Source organism: Hyposmocoma kahamanoa, unplaced genomic scaffold, assembly GCF_003589595.1.
Source record: "Hyposmocoma kahamanoa isolate Upper Pololo Valley unplaced genomic scaffold, ASM358959v1 102, whole genome shotgun sequence".
NCBI lineage: Eukaryota > Metazoa > Arthropoda > Insecta > Lepidoptera > Cosmopterigidae > Hyposmocoma > Hyposmocoma kahamanoa.
Window position 1 is genome coordinate 7,633,942 of NW_020653337.1, and position 19,026 is coordinate 7,652,967.

At 36.0% G+C, this 19,026-nt stretch overlaps 2 protein-coding genes across 4 annotated transcripts in view; one reads left to right on the plus strand and one right to left on the minus strand.

The window, feature by feature from the left end:
- The window catches only part of LOC113232631, a 6,350-nt gene extending 4,116 nt beyond the window's left edge, over positions 1-2,234 (plus strand). The window contains exons 4-5 of one of the 2 annotated variants that reach the window (XM_026467412.1): positions 425-574; positions 1,067-2,234. In XM_026467412.1, coding sequence (XP_026323197.1) covers positions 425-561 — 137 coding nt within the window. In that variant the 3' untranslated portion in view covers positions 562-574; positions 1,067-2,234. The other variant, XM_026467404.1, reaches the window with a different exon arrangement.
- The window catches only part of LOC113232600 (protein l(2)37Cc), a 110,119-nt gene that overhangs the window by 14,102 nt on the left and 76,991 nt on the right, over positions 1-19,026 (minus strand). Inside the window, exon 2 of one of the 2 annotated variants that reach the window (XM_026467376.1) lies at positions 15,600-15,704. The exons of the other annotated variant lie outside the window; for it this stretch is intronic. The gene's annotated coding sequence lies outside the window, so the exon portion shown is untranslated. The remainder of the gene's footprint in view (positions 1-15,599; positions 15,705-19,026) is intronic. 2 annotated transcript variants of the gene reach the window in all.

A 19,026-nucleotide genomic window follows, 5' to 3' on the forward strand; every position in this document is an offset into this window, starting at 1 on the left:
TAATTGCACTATCCTCGACGATATTCTAAATAATAATTGCACTATCCTCGACGATATTCTAAATAACAAGTTATAATTTACGTCCCTTTACATTGGAGATTGCTTCCTTCCTTTAAATAGGAGAGTTTTAAAATTTCACATTTATAATGTATGTTTCATATAGTTTGCATATATGTATTATTTTTATAACATTCATGTGATAAAAGCACTTTTGATGTATGATCTCATGTAGCTTTATTATACGGACACGAATTGTCCTGAAAAAGAATGTTTTCTGTGTTAATTTTGTCTATGACTGATTTAATAAAAATCTGCATGTTCGAATTAGTTCACTAAACACTTTGTAAGAGATACTTGCGAAACTGTGGCATTTATAATATGTATAGATTCATAAGTATATATGTACATGTCTGCTTATTTTTAGTTCTGCAGAGCTACGTGATTATCCTAGTGAGAAGCGAAGTACTAAATTTGGAGAAGATCGCGAGAAGGAAAAACGTGGAGCCACCATTTCCTGAAGACGGACTCGTGGATATTCCTGATAGAGAACTTCTTATATAAAAACTGATTGCTGGTACGTCTATTATAAATAAGTTCATCTAGGAGCGTGTTTTTCTTTGTAATTATTTTAATTATTTGCTTAGTAATTATATATACGGTATATTAAATATTTTTAATTTTTTCACTTACGAGTATAGAAGTGACATTGTTGTTCGTGTAAATAATGATTAACGGTTTTATATATTGACGAGTACAAGACTTGAGAATGAGTGTATCCGCAAAAGAATCCACCGTGTAGGCATAATTCAGACGAATGATTGATATGGGAGCTTCCTTTTCCCTTTGAGACAGCGAAAGACACGCAACAGTTGCAGAATACTGCTTGAATCTACTTAATATAATAATCCAATGTAAAAATTACGCTAATTATGATGAAATTACTTATTTCTGTATAAAATCAATGGCATTTTGGTGGTATTCAAAGATGCCGCGGGCGCACGATTATGGTACAGTAATGACTTGGAATTATTAAAAAAATTTTAAAATATCATTTCTCATTTCCAAGGACCGGGTGCACAGGTGGACGCCCGCGGGATAGTCGGTCGTGACTTACTCTCCACAGCCCATTGTCTGGAGCGTTCATTGAAATAATATGGGGCAATGTTAAGTGGACGCGGCAGACGTTTTGTTGCAAATTGGCGATTTTGCAATCTACTCCGATATTTGGCAACGCAAGATGGTCCGTTTGGACGATTCACAGAAACTTCCTACGTCTCACGACACCATTATCGTTCGTTTGTTTTTGCAGTCGTTGATTTAATTAAGTTCGAAATCATGATACTGCAATGTGTCGCGCTTTTTTATTCTTTTAACCACATCTCCATTTAAACATGTGTTTCATGATCTAATTAATTGTTTTTTGAAACAACCATGTAGGTATTCCGCAGAGGGAGCCGAGGGCGTTTCTAGTAAGGTAATAATTTCGGTCGTATCATTACTATAATTTGCTATGTATTTATTACAAGTTATTCACGAATGGGCGGCAGCTGGCATTCGGCTGAGAAAAGCCTGAAAAGCCGCAAACTGTCTGCACAGACGCACGACTGCTCGACAATTGTGTGCTTGAAGGACGAAGCGATCTTATCTGTTATAAGTCTTTTATAAGCCATTTTTATCGTGCATTAATTCCAGACGTGCTTTCAAAATATAAATATATAAGTAATTAATTATATAAGTACCAGCCCAATAGACACCTGAGGCATTTTGTATTAAACGTTAAAGGGTTTTGTTTTATTATAAATTCCAACAGTCTATCGATTTTATCATTAGTTAATTTCATATACAACGTATTCAGCATTTATCTCTAAAGAAGTAAATCTAAAGTAAAATATGAAATTCTAGCGACAAATCAGAGTGCTTCTAGTTAGGTAATGTTGCATAAAAATTAAGACCATTTTGCTCTTCATATTAATTAACCAAATTACTTAATGGCGACAATTAAGAGTCGCGAATATTCTACGACAAATGGCGTCAGGCGGCCATTTTTTTTTAAATCTAGGAACTGGAACTTTCGCCTGGGACGGATTAAGGTAATAAGATACTATGTGATTACTCTAACCGCAAGATAAGGTATTTTCCGTTAATTTGATGTCACTAAAGTTCGTTAGAAAACACTTGAAAGCTCACTTTATTTTTATTCGTATCAATTGGGCTAATTTTAAAAAATGGTTATAAAAAATAACTATTTTGGTTTGATTCATATCTTTGAAGAATTGAAATGAAAATTATGTGGTATAGATCTAGTTATTTATCACTTTATGATAAGAATTTGAACTTAGATGAAAGTATGTATATATGAGTAGCTCGAGTTCTCTACGTTTTGGTTCAAAATATGACCATATTCATAAGTTTCTAGATTTTCACGGTAATAAATATCACCAAAATAATATATATATATATATTATTAGTTGTTGTTTTGGTGAGGATCTAATACGATATTTATTGGCGTAGATTTGTTTATAATGGATTGAACTGAAAGGTCAGTGTCATATGTATAAAACTTTAAACATACATCCTTATGTGCTCGTGAAGCTAAAGTTAAAACTAAGAACTGGCTATTAACTTTAGACTACCAATAAAAGTGAAGCGTTATTGTAGCAACTGAGAAAAAATATGGTATTTGTAGGTAATAACAATAAAATAAACCCAAAACCACTAACGAGCGAATGTTTAATGTCACACAATGTTTGGTATAAACACACACACACACACTCACTCACTCACTCGCTCATAGACACACGCATATAATGTGTATTTCATATTTAATCATCCCTTCTTGCCCGTGGACCACCTCTCTGGTCCACCTGGGTAGACCACGAATAATATTGTTAAGAAATAGCTGTGTAGCGAATCGCTGCAAATCTTTTTGTATATATTTTATAATAGTCTTTTTTAAGCTTAGTTTTACATTTAAATTCTAAATTTAAATATGTTTGTTTTTGGCGCCTTTTTCTCGACTTGCTAGTGTTTATTTGCTGTTTTGCTGTGATAACGACAACGTATTTTCCAAAAATATTAATAAACTGTAAGTACATTCTCTTGGCCTTGCTCACTCGTTGTTGGCACCCCATCCCTTCACCCATTGATACAGTCCGCTTTATGTTGTGTCAAATGTTTGAGAGAGGAGACTGACTCCTGTAACACAGGTTATACGAGTATATACTTAGTTCAGGTGTCAGGGACTTTATTACTATGTTGTAACAACAAACATTATTATTATTGTATGTTGTCATGTGTATAATAAGTTTATTGAGCGGAAAGGTGTTTCTAACTGACTCCCTGTAAGAAATAAGGAATGGAGTCCTGAGCGAAATGCACTTATTAGCTGGCAAGGGCTGTCGAGAACTCAGCCTAATGGTTGCCATTCACGGGGCTGAATGGCGACGCGAAATTGCCAACAATTATATACTCGCGCAATGATAACCGGTGGATGCTCTAATAGCCGAGGCAAACTCCGGTGGAGACGATATAGATATACAGATGTTTCTTCTTTTCAAGGGTAAGGTGGGAATTCTGGGACAATTCGAGGAAGGTTTGTTTTATTTTTGTAGAGTAAAAACTGGCAAATGGTCAGATGTAAAGGGGTTACCGTCGCCTGTAGACATTTACGGTTGGAATATTGCAAATGCGTTTGCGACTGTGAGACGTAAGATCCCATGTCCTCAACTGGGATCGCAGTAGTGCTGCTCTACGGTCAAAATAGATATTGCGGTGGTACTAGGTCTGGATTGTTTGGCGTACTATTGACGCCTGTACTTACACTAGGACCTGGCTCAATCTTCACTACTTTTTTGGTTAAAAGATTTCCATAGAAGCGGTAACACTAGTAAATTGTATACAATTCGTGCACATTAAATGAATAAAAAAATAAAAACGAAACAAAAAGAAAATTGTTTATAGAATGACTTATTGTACATAGGATTAACTAAAGACTAATTATGCGAATCAATGTAAATTATAACACATATACCTGAACTGGGAGAATCCTGCATTTCAGGTAAAAAGTACTACAGGTGTACTAAATTATAAACAAAAAAACATAATTAAACAATAAAATGCAAATCATATATATACCTATGCGCTTAAATTAGACAACATTTATTTTGGAATTATTGATAAATTCTCTGTACCATCGTAAGACATATTTTGAAAGAATTCTTGGACAATTTTCTTAACCTTTATGTAAAAAAAATGACATATGGCATATGGCCAATTCGGCGTTTAATTTATTGTACAAAAATGGTCCAAGAAACAAAAAATCTGGAAATAAACACATATTTTGATGATACAATTTTGGGGCAGACGATATCTTTCCGTCTTTTGTTAGTGTTTTCAGTACTATATGGGAGTGCAACGTGCTGTATAAGGACTGTCGACTTGATAAATAATTGTCTTACAGTTAGTACTATAATAGAGGGCTGTAACTCAGATGCATTGCGAGAGGTACTTTTAATAATATAAAACTGGGATTGACTTAAACTTTGGTTTATTTTACCATTTTTTACATATTTTTTAGTATTGCGTTACAAATCAATAATCTTAATATAATATGTCAAGACCTTCTATTTTCTTAACATTCTTTTTCAAAGAATTCTAAATACAAACTAACTCCTTCAGCCAGCAATTCTACTCATAGAGTACGGCCTAGTCTACATCCCTCTTCCTCACAGCTGAAGGGGCGAATATCCCTAGCTGATGGTCTACCTATGATAGGCAACTTACATCTGCGATCAGCCTTTACTACAGGCTAGCCACACACTGCTCGGAAGTCACTAACTTACCAACAAGTAAACCACCGAGGAGGCTATGGCTTTGGTCTGCCAAAAACCTATCTAAAAGGACAGACCATGATCACATCCTAAACAAACAAATCAAAATATTTTCACTAGTTAGCTATCCTATCTAATTAGGGAACCTGACTAAACCCTAACACTTTATTTTAGCGACCCTAAACTGGCTGAACGATCCTAATAAAAATTCTAAACATCACTACAAGTTCCTAACTATCTCAGCCTAAGCTATCTCCAACGTGGATGCTGCCACAACGACGACACAGGCTTGAACATCCATCGGACGATCACTGGGTTACATCACTATTGATCTCCCAGCTGCCTTAGTCCTCATTTTGCAGCTATCACGTTCCATCAGCTTCACTTATCATCCTTAAACAACAAGAACCAACCCACGTATAACGTCAACAACATATTCTAACTACATGTCCTCAGACATACATATGGTATGAGGGTATACCACATGAAGAATTTCTAATAATTAAATAAATATATTTTCCCAGAATGCAGACAGTCCTTGATCAACTGGAGGGATGAGCAGGAACTATTCGCACATACAGGATAATATATCTATCAAATTAAAAAAATATATACATAAGAAAAACAGAAGTAAATGTTATCTATTTGATGGTGTATCCTCTCCTCCCTTCCTTCCAAGTCTGCATGTACAGGAAAATATCAATTTTTCTCCAAATATTTCTCATAAGGTCGATATCATTCCACATGAAAAATAAATATAAAAATTAATTAACCTAGTAGAAACAAACACATTAAATTCCCTCATATAGAACTTTTTCATCCTATTCACATGGAGTAGATTCTGCCTACACAACCTTTTCCTATTCATACCTAATCTGCACATAATACAATTAATCCTACTCAACCAATTCACTACCCTAACCTTCGCGTATCATATCTCTTAGATAAAGCAATCCTGTCTTTCTTGTCAAATAACCGCTTCTGCTTTAATTGTAAATCATCTACATATTCTTTACGAGAACTCATCGAAGCTGCTCGTTTTACGTAGTCACTTCGCAGATTCGCCACATTACTTACGCGAACACGATTAGAAATGTCGCTTTCCGAATTGTATTTTATATATATTTTCGGCAAAGCATTTTTATAATTAATTATATCTAAATCACATTGTTGACGCAATTGACACGTCTTATCACTCACGTCAACATTACTCGTCATTTCTGGCAAAACCGAGAAGCTATCTAAACTTTTTGATATCGGTTTCAAAGGAGACTTTTCTTTCTTTGGTCCAATATCTGTCATGGACTTAGAAAAAGAAATTTTATTGTCAACTTCCACTTTTGACAACTCGTAATTACACTTTTCCAAAACATCTCGTCCCAGAATTAAATATTCTTTAAAATCGTCTACAACCAGCAACTTCGAAGGATAATCCTTCCCATTAATCATCAACGACACCTTGGTGGACGACTGCACATTTATTGGCGTTGCACCCACTGTACGTAATGGAAAACTTGGATTATCATCGATACGCAATTGCAACCTTTCCGCAAAATACCGAGAAATTACTGAAACTGAAGCATTAGTATCCACCAACGCCTCGCAACTCACATCATTAATAAAAACAGATATAAAAGGTGCCCTATCTACGCTAGACCTATCAAATGTAGACAAATTTTCTACATGTTCAGTTGCGCTTTTCTGACAATCACGTTGAGGAGATCCCGACGAAGATCCACTACTATGTGCTCGTGAATACCCTTGACTTGGCGTATCCTGCTGCACAACTGGTGCCTGTGGCACTAAATCTTCCGACTGCTTAGACTCGGGTCTAATTATCGGTGCAGAGACATCCTGTGTTTGCCAACAGTGAGAATGCTCTATTTGACAATTTACTGGCAATACAATATCTTCTCGACTCACACTATAACTGTGATTAAATACGTCATCTACTTGTATAATTGTTTTTCTCAACTCCTCTTTAGATAGATACAAATTACTTGCCAGCATCCATTTAAAATTGGGTATCAAAGACTTCAAAAAATGCTTAATAAACTGAACATCTTGAATATTCGCTTTCCTCGCTAACTCATCTAAACTATAAAAATAACTTATAAGCGATTCACTATGCCCCTGTCGCCTATAATAAAATTCTCGGGCGTAATCAATTTGTGAGGGAAATTCCTCTCTCAACCTCTGTGCAATCACATCATACGACACGTATGAAGAAGAATACGTTTTGTACCATTGCAGAGCTGGCCCCTCCAAATACAATGCAAACACGTATCTCTTCTGCACATCAGACCAATTATTTAATATACTAATGGTCTCAAATTGGTTCAAAAACTCATCTACGTCGTTGAACCCATTAAACCTTCTATTTTCTTAACATTCTTTTTCAAAGAATTCTAAATACAAACTAACTCCTTCAGCCAGCAATTCTACTCATAGAGTACGGCCTAGTCTACAGTACCTTACACGACTTATACAGTAGGTCAGTGGGGTAAAGGAAAGGGCGGAAGGTAGAAACCTTTAGAACCGCTCGCTGGGCTCTCTCAATGATTAGTAATGAAGTTTTAGCAATGAAAATAAAGTAAATTATATAATATAACACTTTGTGAATTAATTGCTAAACTAATTTGCAACTTTGTTGAATTTCAATATACGAGTAGTATTGGTAGTAGATAGTAGTTAAATTATGTGTAGACTAACAAAACAACCCGAACAAACCACATGATTTTTCTCGTGAGACTCTAGGACACAAGATCCAAAATTCACAATCAGATAAAGTGAGTGGTGTAGTGCGGGCGGGCGTGAAGTAGGGTGACGTCACAACATGGCCGGTAGGCAGGAGCGGAGATAGGATCCGGTCATCCTGCCCATTTCCGGTCTTCACGCGGCCGTGACGCTTCCGGGCATGCGTCGCCGCCGCTGTCCGCTAGGGTCAAGAGTTGCTAGATGCGACAATTGATCTAGTTCACTACGTTTTACTTTTGAAGTTGAAGAAGATGAATTTCAGCATCGGAAGATTGATATGAACTCCAGGATGTTTTAATGTTCTAAAAATTATGCCTGAAACCATTGTTTAGAATAGAATAGTAATCATTTATTACTACGCCACAACACATTAATACACAGTAAGAAGAAGAAAAGGTAAATTAAAAAATTAAAATAAAATAAAAACAACAAAGAAATTAAGTGAAAATAAAATCAACAATAAATAAAATAAAAACAATTAGAGTAAATATCATGTGTGCGGCGTATGTAAAAGGATCCACTCAGCTATTATTACCGCCGAGAAAAGGCTGTGACGCTGATTTTCAGTGGACCCTACTACTACTACGTTTCATTTTAACTTGCAGGTTTTACTTGGTTTAAGTGTTTGGCATTGGCTTTCTTTCATGCCTAGCTGAAAAACAAGTTGTATCTTTATTTGCAATAGTTGAATTCAGAGTACCTCATTTTTTAGTCAATGAATTTACCATTATTGCTTTTATCATTATTATTAATAATGTCCATATTTTACGCAAGTGTTTATCCATAAAATTAATCAGTACAGAGTACTAAACAAGCCGACCACAAAAGTTCGTGGAATAACATCTATTTGCCAAGTTTTATTGAAATCGGTTACCGCCTAGTTAGCCATCCTTAGAGGTGGATTACTTTCTTCAAATTTAAATGGTCTTTTCAACAAAAAAAGAATCATCAAATTCGGTTCACAAATGCGGAGTTATCAGAGTTAACATACATACAAAAAAATATAGTCGAATTGAGAACCTCCTGCTTTTTTAAAGTCGGTTAAAAAGAAGTTTACATTTGACTTGTTTTGCATGGCTGTTTTTTTTTTTGCACATTTTCATCACTGGCTCGTCCAGTACAAAGCAATCAAGTAACTACACTAGATCCCTGTAAGTCGTCACCCGTCGTCAGCAACGCAAGATGAGTTTTGCGGAATGAATTCGTTCGCGACAATTGAATAAGGCTGTCGTGGTCGCGGCTTGTCACGCCGCACATGGGCATATCTTCCTGGTTGGTACCGAAGTTTGTCGAGTCGATAAAACTAAAATTACATCTAAGTTCTTAACAATAGTGACAAAACATTTCGTTTATACATATTTGACGTGGTTTTGTGTTAGGTACACTTTTTTTGCATTATTAATATTAGGCAGTTTTGGAGTATGGCATTTTCGTGTCAATCTCATTCTGCACATACCGGCACAATTTAACGAAACAGTAGTAAAAACCCCAAAAGAATGCGGTCTTTTTCAAAAGACTGGCCGTTTATTTTAGATGTAATTTGATATAAAAAATTAGTCGATTGTCATTTATTTTTTCATTAATTTGTTTTAATTTTGCTACTAAGTACAAGTACGTACTAAGTAGGTACAGGTTTGTCGAGCGGTTTGAATATTAGTTGAAAAAGCTTTTTTATTGATTAAACTTAAATTTTAATCAACGTTAAACGATTTTTTAATTTCTAACCGTTTCTGCTATTATTATCGATTTTTTCAATAAAAGCTGAGTTAGGCTGTACTCAGTTGATGTTAAAAGTGTTATAATGCCTTTGAAATTGAAAAATAAGTCTGTGTAATAATTAGTCGGGTTACTATAGCTACCTTAGTTTAGTGTGTGTTAAGTATTAGTGTGCTTTTTATTGTAATTTAAGTTATTTCGATAGTTTTATGTCACAACTTGTTCCGTAAATTAAGGGTGGAGGTGTATTGTATATATAAGAGGGTACTTTTTGTGAAACTTTGCCCACACGAGACCCGGGAGAAGAATTAAAGTTTAAAATACGCTCGGATACTTTTAAAGCATTTTATTCGTATTTTACAACTTCGCAAAAATTCTATGAGAGAATATACAGCCGTTGGATCCAATGTAATCGAAAAGTGTCCGAGTCTTTTTTTTTTCTTGACATACATGCTTTCAAGAAATCAATTACACGTTATAGAAGCGATCACTTTTCGACTACAAAATCTAATCAAATTAAACATAAATCAAAATAATCTACATTACCACCATTAATACCATTTGCTTACATTTTGTCTATATATAATCAAGCCAGTCCGTTAGTAAACGTTCAACCGCTAAGTTGTGTTTCCTTGCGCCGATATTAAACAAAAAGAGGTGTTTTTTATGAGATCAAGTGACAGGACCAACAAGTCGTGCACCTGGTGGTAAGTGACACAGTTGCAGTGTCGGTCAGAGTTTTAAATTGTAAAAATCTGAGGGGCACCGTCACTGCGTCCGTCACTGAGACGTATTTTGAAAATTCCCATGTGCCCGTAATTTTCGCGCTCACCCCACGCGGTCACCGAGCGGAGTCCAGGTTGCCGACGCGCAGCGACCGCGTGGGACTAACTGTCATGGCAAAATACGCTCTATTTCTTTAGTATTTTGTTTTAACTTAAATGAGCGTCCCGGGAAAACGGGCGAGACTGGCTTGAATTTGGTCTCGCGCAGCGACCGCGCGGTTGTATTTTTTAGAATTTAAATGTTGTTGCTTAGTAAATAGATTTCAAATTCGCCATTACTGTACACGAAGGCGTGGTAACTCGTAAGTAAGCGAGCTCTACTACTACTAATAATGTTAATATTAACTGTTACTGTAAATGTTAGGTAACTACTATTTTCAATTCTGTCATTTTTGTTTCGCTACATACCTATGTGTATACTAGAGTGAATATTAATGAGTCATTCATGTATTAAAAAGGTTCACATGACGGTAAATGTTCCTTTGATAAAGCTAAGTAAGAAATATTGTACTTTTCGCAATATTTAAAAACAATATCAAATACGGCACTTATTGGCATTGTTTCGCAATTTGCGGTAATCCGGTTATTAAACTCTCAAAACTTGTTAATGTATATTCAATTACTGAATTAAATATGAAAACTCCAAATTTACTACTAAAGTAATAAGAATAAGCGTGACACCAACACGGTTCACCCTTAGACGTACAATTTCAAAATTAACAGGTGCCTTGGGACCACCTGACAGCGGTCATGCCCATATGTCGAACTGCCACCTAAGAAACTCACGCAAACCGTACCACACTCTACAACTTTATAAACTATAGGTTAATTTTACAATCCATGGAACTCTTTGATGGTTCTACAAAAAAATATTCGTTCCTGACGCGCAATTGAAGTAAGTCTAATTTTGAATGTCGCGGCTGTTGCGGAAAAGAAGAAATTAATGAATACGCTATTAAATATAAATGTATGTTAAATACCAGTGGTGGCATGCAATTAAGGACGCCCTCTTAATTCAACCCTATTTTGTTCATAGGGACGTGACATGTGCGAAATTTAAAACTATTAAATGTACTTACTACACTTACATACACTTAGTGAATAATGATATTTCTAGATGAATATACAGTACAATGGTGTTAATTATTTACGATTTAATTAGTGGAATTATATTTATAGAACTGTAGCAAGTGTGTAAATGTCGTTATACGTTATTGAAGTTATACTTTTAACGCAAGAGATTTTAATAAATACTATAACAATACGAAAATAACCAAAATGTATAGAGGCGTTAATACGTATAGGTAATATACCGAAATTATAATTGAAAAATTATCCGGAAATGTTAGTACGAATTTATTATTTTTACTCTAAGAACATTTGTCAATAGAGTGTATTATTTTATCTTTTTTTTATGATTTTAATGGGTACTTCATTAAAACAATTTTGACTGTGCTATTTTTGTTTTTCTTGTGTGTACTATTGTAGAACGTAACTATGCTAATGGATCTAATTTTCTTCCGAACGTTATGCGAGTGTTTTATCACATCTTGACATAAATTGTCGTGTTATAAGTAGAATATATTTATTCATCATCGTCATGCAGTCTTCTGTACGATATAAATTTTATTTATGTAGATGACTATTAATATTCTTTAAGTCGCTCAACGTGGCGTGGCGTGGTTTCGAATATAATTTGCTCGAAGTTACAATCTTAAGTCAGTCGAAAAAAGCACGAGTCCATCTCTAATGAAAAAAAAAACAAAAAGCCGTATGGCACCTTTTGTTTACAATCAACTTTTTCAAGGGTCGTGTCGGTACGTTATTTCAATTTCTCAAAAAATGCGAACGGACTAATTTATTACGACGAGGTTAAAATAAACAGGCGTGGCGCGGACAGGCGAGACTAAAAAATATATTATGTTTTTGCGTCACTTCTCTAGAGCTATACAATGATCTATTAAGTGTGTCCTATAAAAATGTTAGCCCTTTATAATAGGAACGCGCTAGTTATTCATGTAATGGAACCTCTCTATACTGTCGTACAGTACAGCCAATAGACCTTTTGCCTACATTCCCTTACTACTTTATGTCCTTCATTGATAAACCGTGGCTATGTTTTAATAGAAATGTCAATATTCAAGGCGCCTAAATAATCGAACTTACTATTTATTCACAGAATAGTCACGCGACTGTTCTACAGGTTGAGTGCGTAAGGCGAAACGCTGCTCGGTGTTGCTATTTAAACAACCGCTTCTCCTGATTACCCGTCAAACTTGTGAAAGTTGATGTTGTAAATAATTATTTCTACTAATAATTATCTCAGATTTGAGACATAAATTTGAAGAAAAAGTGGTTTAAAAGGCAACACTTAGCTTGACAGACAGAAAGTCAGTGGCACCGGGTTGTCTCTTGCTTTACGCGGCTAACCGGCAGTTGTCTCGGCTTTGTTGAATGTACAGGATCAACAACACGTTAAAATCGACCCATAAGACTTAAATTAAACTCTATACCTCTTACTATAAGAGCGGTCCAAAGTTCAAAGTGTCAAACTCGATGTGGCTGAGCATTGCGTTAGAGATGTCCGTTCTGACTCTATACTCCGTTTGCTATTCTAAAATAGTCTAAGTAAAGATTTGTACACAAAATACAAACCCTTGATAATTTTGCCAAAACTCTTGCAATTGTGGCGACTATTTGTTTCACTTGTTTGTTATAATGTTTAAAAAAATGTAGATGTCATTTATCACGTTGATATGAGAAAAAATGTAATAAAAAAAAAAACAGAGAATAACCATACCACTAATACTCCGGTGTTTCAGAGATTTGTGATATAGCATTCCGTTGAATGAAAAAATTCCGTATTATTCACAGATCGTCGTAAACTGGTCCAAGTATACGCGATATGACTGACAAAGGGTGACGACGCGCATTCGACGTTAAGACAAAACGGGACGCGACCATGACGGATCCAGCATCTTTGACGTTAAAAGATTTTTTGATTTATTAACACAAAGAACATAAACCTAAATAATCGTTTAAGATTTGGGTGCACAAAAATTATCTTATAATCACATGTACTTAACATGTGATTATGTACCAAATTTGTTGAACGATAAGTCTCACTTATGTTACAAGATGTCTGAGAGACGCTGAAAGTGCTGATGTATATATTTCAAGCACGTTTGCCGTAAGCTTAAAGTGTAAAGTATAATATTACTATGAAAGTTCTGTAACACCGAAGTATCCGTCGTGTGACTGTTAAATCCAATTCAAATAATTTGCGGTGGCCAGTGTGGAAGTCCTTAAATCGACTTCGCACTCAAGTAAGTCGCTGCAGAGACAAGATGTGTAAATGGGGTTTAAGGGATGCTAGTCTAACTCATTGTGACTACATTGCCCGAATACAGTCCATGCAGCACTTACTTTAAGATCTCTACGCGGCGACGGATAACACAGTCACGGTGGCAAGACAACATGATATTCAAAGTCAATGTAGTCCTCAATAAAGAAGTATCGACACAATATAAGAAGAAGAATTCAAATAGTCTTTATAGAAGCCACAACCTATTATAACATGTAGTAGTATTAAAATGTCTACCTTTATCGCATGAATTTCCAAAGCCAGTGTCTTTATGAGAAAATGACATAAAAAAGCAAGTTGTATAGAACATTACTTGTTGTTCGGTTACAGGATTTCGTCAAGTTACGAATGGATGTACGCATGTACTTTAGCCACTTGGACTCGACGATTACCTATCACAAGCTAGAAACAAGATTTACAGAATTTTGTTTCTCCGAAAATCTTTAGATTTTTATTGAATAGATTTTGTTTCATTTGTCCGAAAACATGTTACGGTTTTTTTCATTACACCATTTAATGTTTTATTACTATTTTGACATCTTGTCAAGTTATTCTTTTCCCGATTTGTATTTCCCCAACAAAACGTTTGACTAATGTCTGATTGATGAAATCTAATTGAACATTTTTATTTTGTAAAAAAACGATATTCATGATTCATTTTTGTTATATTATTTCTTATTACAGATATTAATAGTATTAGAACGTATCACACAATACAACTCGTCAAATTAAAGCACCTCGCATCTTTAGAAAATATGGTAAACGAGATGCTAGTTAATTTGATCGAGTTGTAGTCGCTTGCTTCGCTCGTTCGGATCGTGGTGCTTTTTTATACACTAACCTAACCTAAACCTACTGGAGGGGGTCGTACCGTCTAGGTCATGTAAACAAATTCGGTTCTGGCACTCGCCGGCCGCTGCTGCGGCACGCTGACCATGCTCGCTCGGTTTGTGTAGCTTTTTCGTATACTAACCTAACCTAAACCTACAAGAGGGGATCATGCCGTCTAGGTAATGCAAACAAATTCGGTTCTGACACTCGCTGGCTGCTGCTGCGGCACGCTCGCTTCGCTCGTGTCGCTCGCTCGGCTCGAGAGGCTTTTTCATAAACTAACCTAACCTAAACCTACAGGAGCGGTCGTACTGTCTAATGCAAACAAATTTGACTCTGGCACTCATTGAACAGTGTTGCCATTTTGGATGATAATTCTGCAACCATTCCAAAGGAGAAATATTTTCCAAAGAAATATTATAATGAAATAAACAATTATTAAAGTTCTATACAGAAATCATGTAAACGCTACACTCGACCATCCTGACAACGTGTTTCATACACGTGCCAAGTGGCAACCCTACACTACCAGGCCATCATAAGACAATGACCATTAAACAAAACTCATTCAAGTATTATTTGAAAAATAAATATTTATGAAAAATATAGATTGATGTATAAAAAGCAATGTAAGTATAGAATAAATGATTTTATACAAACAATATTGCAAACAGAAAGTTTTATAATAATTGTTCATAATAATTATATGTGCTCAACTACGAATGATGAACCTATTCGGCATAAGGCTAAGTTCTATGTGCGAAGCTATAATGATGTAATAAAGTCATATTTACAATAAATCCCCTTTTTTTAAATAAGAAAACAATAGTATTGGAATAACATAACATAACCTTAGTGCATCAAGTATTTTCTTACGAAATTTTGAAATATTTATATATATAATAATCTAGTTCGTACATATGTTTATTTATACAATAAACATCTTACATACATACGTACATAAAATTTACATTATCATACAATAAACAGTTTCTACAATTTGAATGCATTACAGTACTAAGTAAAAATATACATTTTCAGAATAATATAATAAATTAAGCGAACCAATCAATCTTCGCTAAAATAGTTAACAAAAAAATCGCTCATACTTTAGCCTACTACTAAGCTCATAGGTACTAGGAATTACTTACTCATTGGACTCTACTAACAATAGTTTGATTTAGGCATACAGAATGCCTTTTATGTCAGTGCCAACTCGCGAACCAATCAACCTTCGCTGTCGGTCATCTACACCTTCTTATGAATACTTAGAATCACTGAAGTCGGGCTCTACCAACAATATCTTGGCATACATACCTTTATTATTACAATGCTAACACATGAACCATTCGACCTTCGTTGTCGGTCGCCGTTGTCTCTTGTATCGACCAGTTCGCAAGTCAATTGATCCTTACGGCCAGACTGAAACAGAAACAAAATCTCTGCATTAACATTACGTAAATGGACTTGCTCTGCACCAGCAAAGTACAGTCCAGAATTTTGTAGCTGTACGGTGAAATTGTATGGTGGTACAATTTTATCTAATAATAATTTTGTCGAAAAGAATTTTCAGCAATTTAAATTATGTGGAAAACAGACAGTATAACAAACATGATTAGACCAAACAAACTTCTACCCAAGGAATACGTATGTGTAATAATTATTCTAACAATAGGTTTTCCGACAAACGATACTTCTGCTGTAAGATATTTCTGTGATTTATACCAAGACTGTCATCGCGCTAATGAAAAAAAGTCGAACCGTTTTCGGAGTATTGAAATTCGGAAAAAAGAAATTCGACTTTGTGATAGGTTACCGGACTCGACGTATGACGTATGATGACAAACATGAATCGTCATGTTTGTTTTCATACATTACTACTTCATATGTCATAATCCTCATGTTAGTCTTCATATATTACTACTTCATACGTCGAATCCGAGTGGCTAAAGTACATCCGTACATCGGTTCGTGACTCGACGAAATCCTGTAACCGAACAACTAGTAGTTTTCTGACGTTTCGAACTGCGTTATCAAAAGAGTGTCCCCTCTGCGGAAGCTCTGTGGCCGAGCCTAATGAAACCGAAGGCTTCATTAATAGAATGATTGAAATCGCCATATGTTGGATATGATCGGAGGTTTCCGGCCTTCGTCCTAATGCGACGTATCTAATAGACGAGGCCTTTGAGAGTTAATGAGATTGATGTGCTTTCTATAAACCTTTATTTCTACTTGATTATCGTATTCTTGGAAGGTAATTCTGTAAAATCAATTCATGTATGATTGAGTTTTGTAAGATTTATCAATTCAATTCAATTCAATATTCTTTATTGCACAATAAACAACCAAAAATACAATACAATCAAAAATACAGTGTACAACAGGCGGCCTTATTGCTAAATAGCAATCTCTGCCAGGCAACCTTGGGGTGATAGGATAAACTAAAAGTAGTAATAATAATAGAGGGCGCAATAAATATGATATTATTATTAAACATCATAATATATGAATGAAATAAATAATAAATATCTACTAACATATAAATTACATAAATACTTAAATACTAATATAATACATACAAATAAATATATTATCACCACAGAAGAGGAAAATAAAAAAAATATAAAAAAAACCAATAAATAAGAGAGCAGAGTAGAATTTATAATTTAAGGTAATGAGCCTTAACTAGGATTTTAAATGACTCAATAGTCTTTGCTCGTCTGATCGACTCAGGCAGGTCATTCCACAGCTTGATGCTCCTAATAGTGAAGGAGTTGGAAAAGTATTTTGAGGAATGGATAGGACAGTTCAGAGAAAGAGTAGAAGAAGAGCGCAAGGTGCGAGGGAGAGTACTGCTATGATATTCAAAACAATTCTTAAGATAAGCAGGAGAAGTTGGATTAAAAAGGACAGTGTACAGTAGGGATAAAACGCGGAGATCTCTACGACGACGAATGGGTAGCCATCTAAGTTTCGAGCGAAAATCGGAGACGTGGTCAAATTTACGTAACCCAAAAATGAACCTAATGCAAAGATTCTGCAGCCGCTCTAGTTTGCCGAGGAGACATTCAGACAAATCAGGATAGCACGCATCTGCATAGTCCAGAATAGGCAAAAGGAGTGATTGTGCTAAACTGATTTTCGTCGGAATGGGAAGATAATTACCTAAACGCCGAAGAGACCCATGCGCAGCAAATACCCTCCTACTCAACTCCGTGACATGAGGCCTCCACGATAAGCACTTATCGAAAATAACCCCAAGGTTCCTAACGGTGGCACTGAGTGGGATTTGAACGCTATCAAACGTGATAGGTGGCAGTAAGGAAGGATTAATACGCGTTAGGAACCAGGGGCTGCCAATGATTATACATTGTGTTTTGGAAGGGTTGACACTGAGACCAAATGATTGACTCCAGGTGAGAATCCTCTCAAGATCTATATTCGTAGCACAAATTGCGTCACGTAAGTTGGTTAGAGGGGCCTGTGTATATATTTGGAGATCATCTGCATAGAGATGGTAAGAAGAAGAAAGTGAAGAAGTGATGGAGTTAATAAAAATAGAAAATAGAAGAGGGGATAATACGCCGCCCTGCGGTACACCAGCAACAACATTACACCACGAAGAGAATGAATCCTCGCAACGAATGCGCTGCCGCCGCCCATACAGGTAACTGCGGAACCAGCCAGTCACTGCCGGAGAAATGCCAAGAGAATCAAACAGCGCAAGCAACAAGTCGAAATCAACGGTGTTGAAGGCACTGCTGAAGTCCAACAGAGTAAGGACGGTGAGTTGATGATTCTCCATTCCCAGTCGAATGTCATCAGAGATTTTGACAAGAGCAGTAGTCGTACTATGTCCAGAGCGGAAACCGGATTGTAAAGGATTAAAAAGATTGTGACGAGTAAGGAAAAGGGTGAGTTGATGATGGACAAGCTTTTCAAGGACCTTGGAGAGGAAAGGGAGAATGGAAATAGGGCGATATTCAGAAAGGGAAGTGGGATTCGTTTTCTTTGGAAGAGGAATGATGTGGGCATCTTTCCAAGCAGATGGAAAGGTACCAGTGGAAATGGATGTATTAAGGATTTTGGTTATGACAGGAGTGAGGATATCAATGAGCGGAATGATCATATTACGACTAATGCTATCACAACCAACGGCATTCGATGAGATGGAGAGAATGTTCCTCTTGACATCACCAACAGTGAACTGGCTGAGTTCAAAAGAAGGAATATTAGGTAATGGCAATTCAGAAAGAAATTGCAGAGTATCTGACTTAACCTTGTTATCAATAGAAGAAGAAGAGGAGAAGTGAGTATTAAGGAGATTAAGGTCAACGTCAATAGAAGTTTTGCTATTAGGAACTTTTCCAATACCTAAAGATTTCAAAAACCTCCAGACCTTCGCTGGGTCCCCGTTTTCAACGGATTTATGTACATGACGACGTTGTGCATCTCTAATAATAGTGTTACAGCGGTTTCGAACTTGATGATATTTTTCCCGATTGGCATCAGACGGGTCGGCTCTAAACACTATTTTAGCCCGGTTTTTGATGCCCATATGCTTGCGGATAACATCATCGAGCCAAGGAGCAGGAAGGTGCTTGACGCGCACAGGACGAACAGGAGCATGGATATCATACAGTTGGATGAGCGAGGAATTAAAAAGTTGCAACTGTTCATCAACTGAATCGGCCTGTTCAATAACTGACCAGTCCATGGCACTGGCATCCCCACGCAGTCTGGT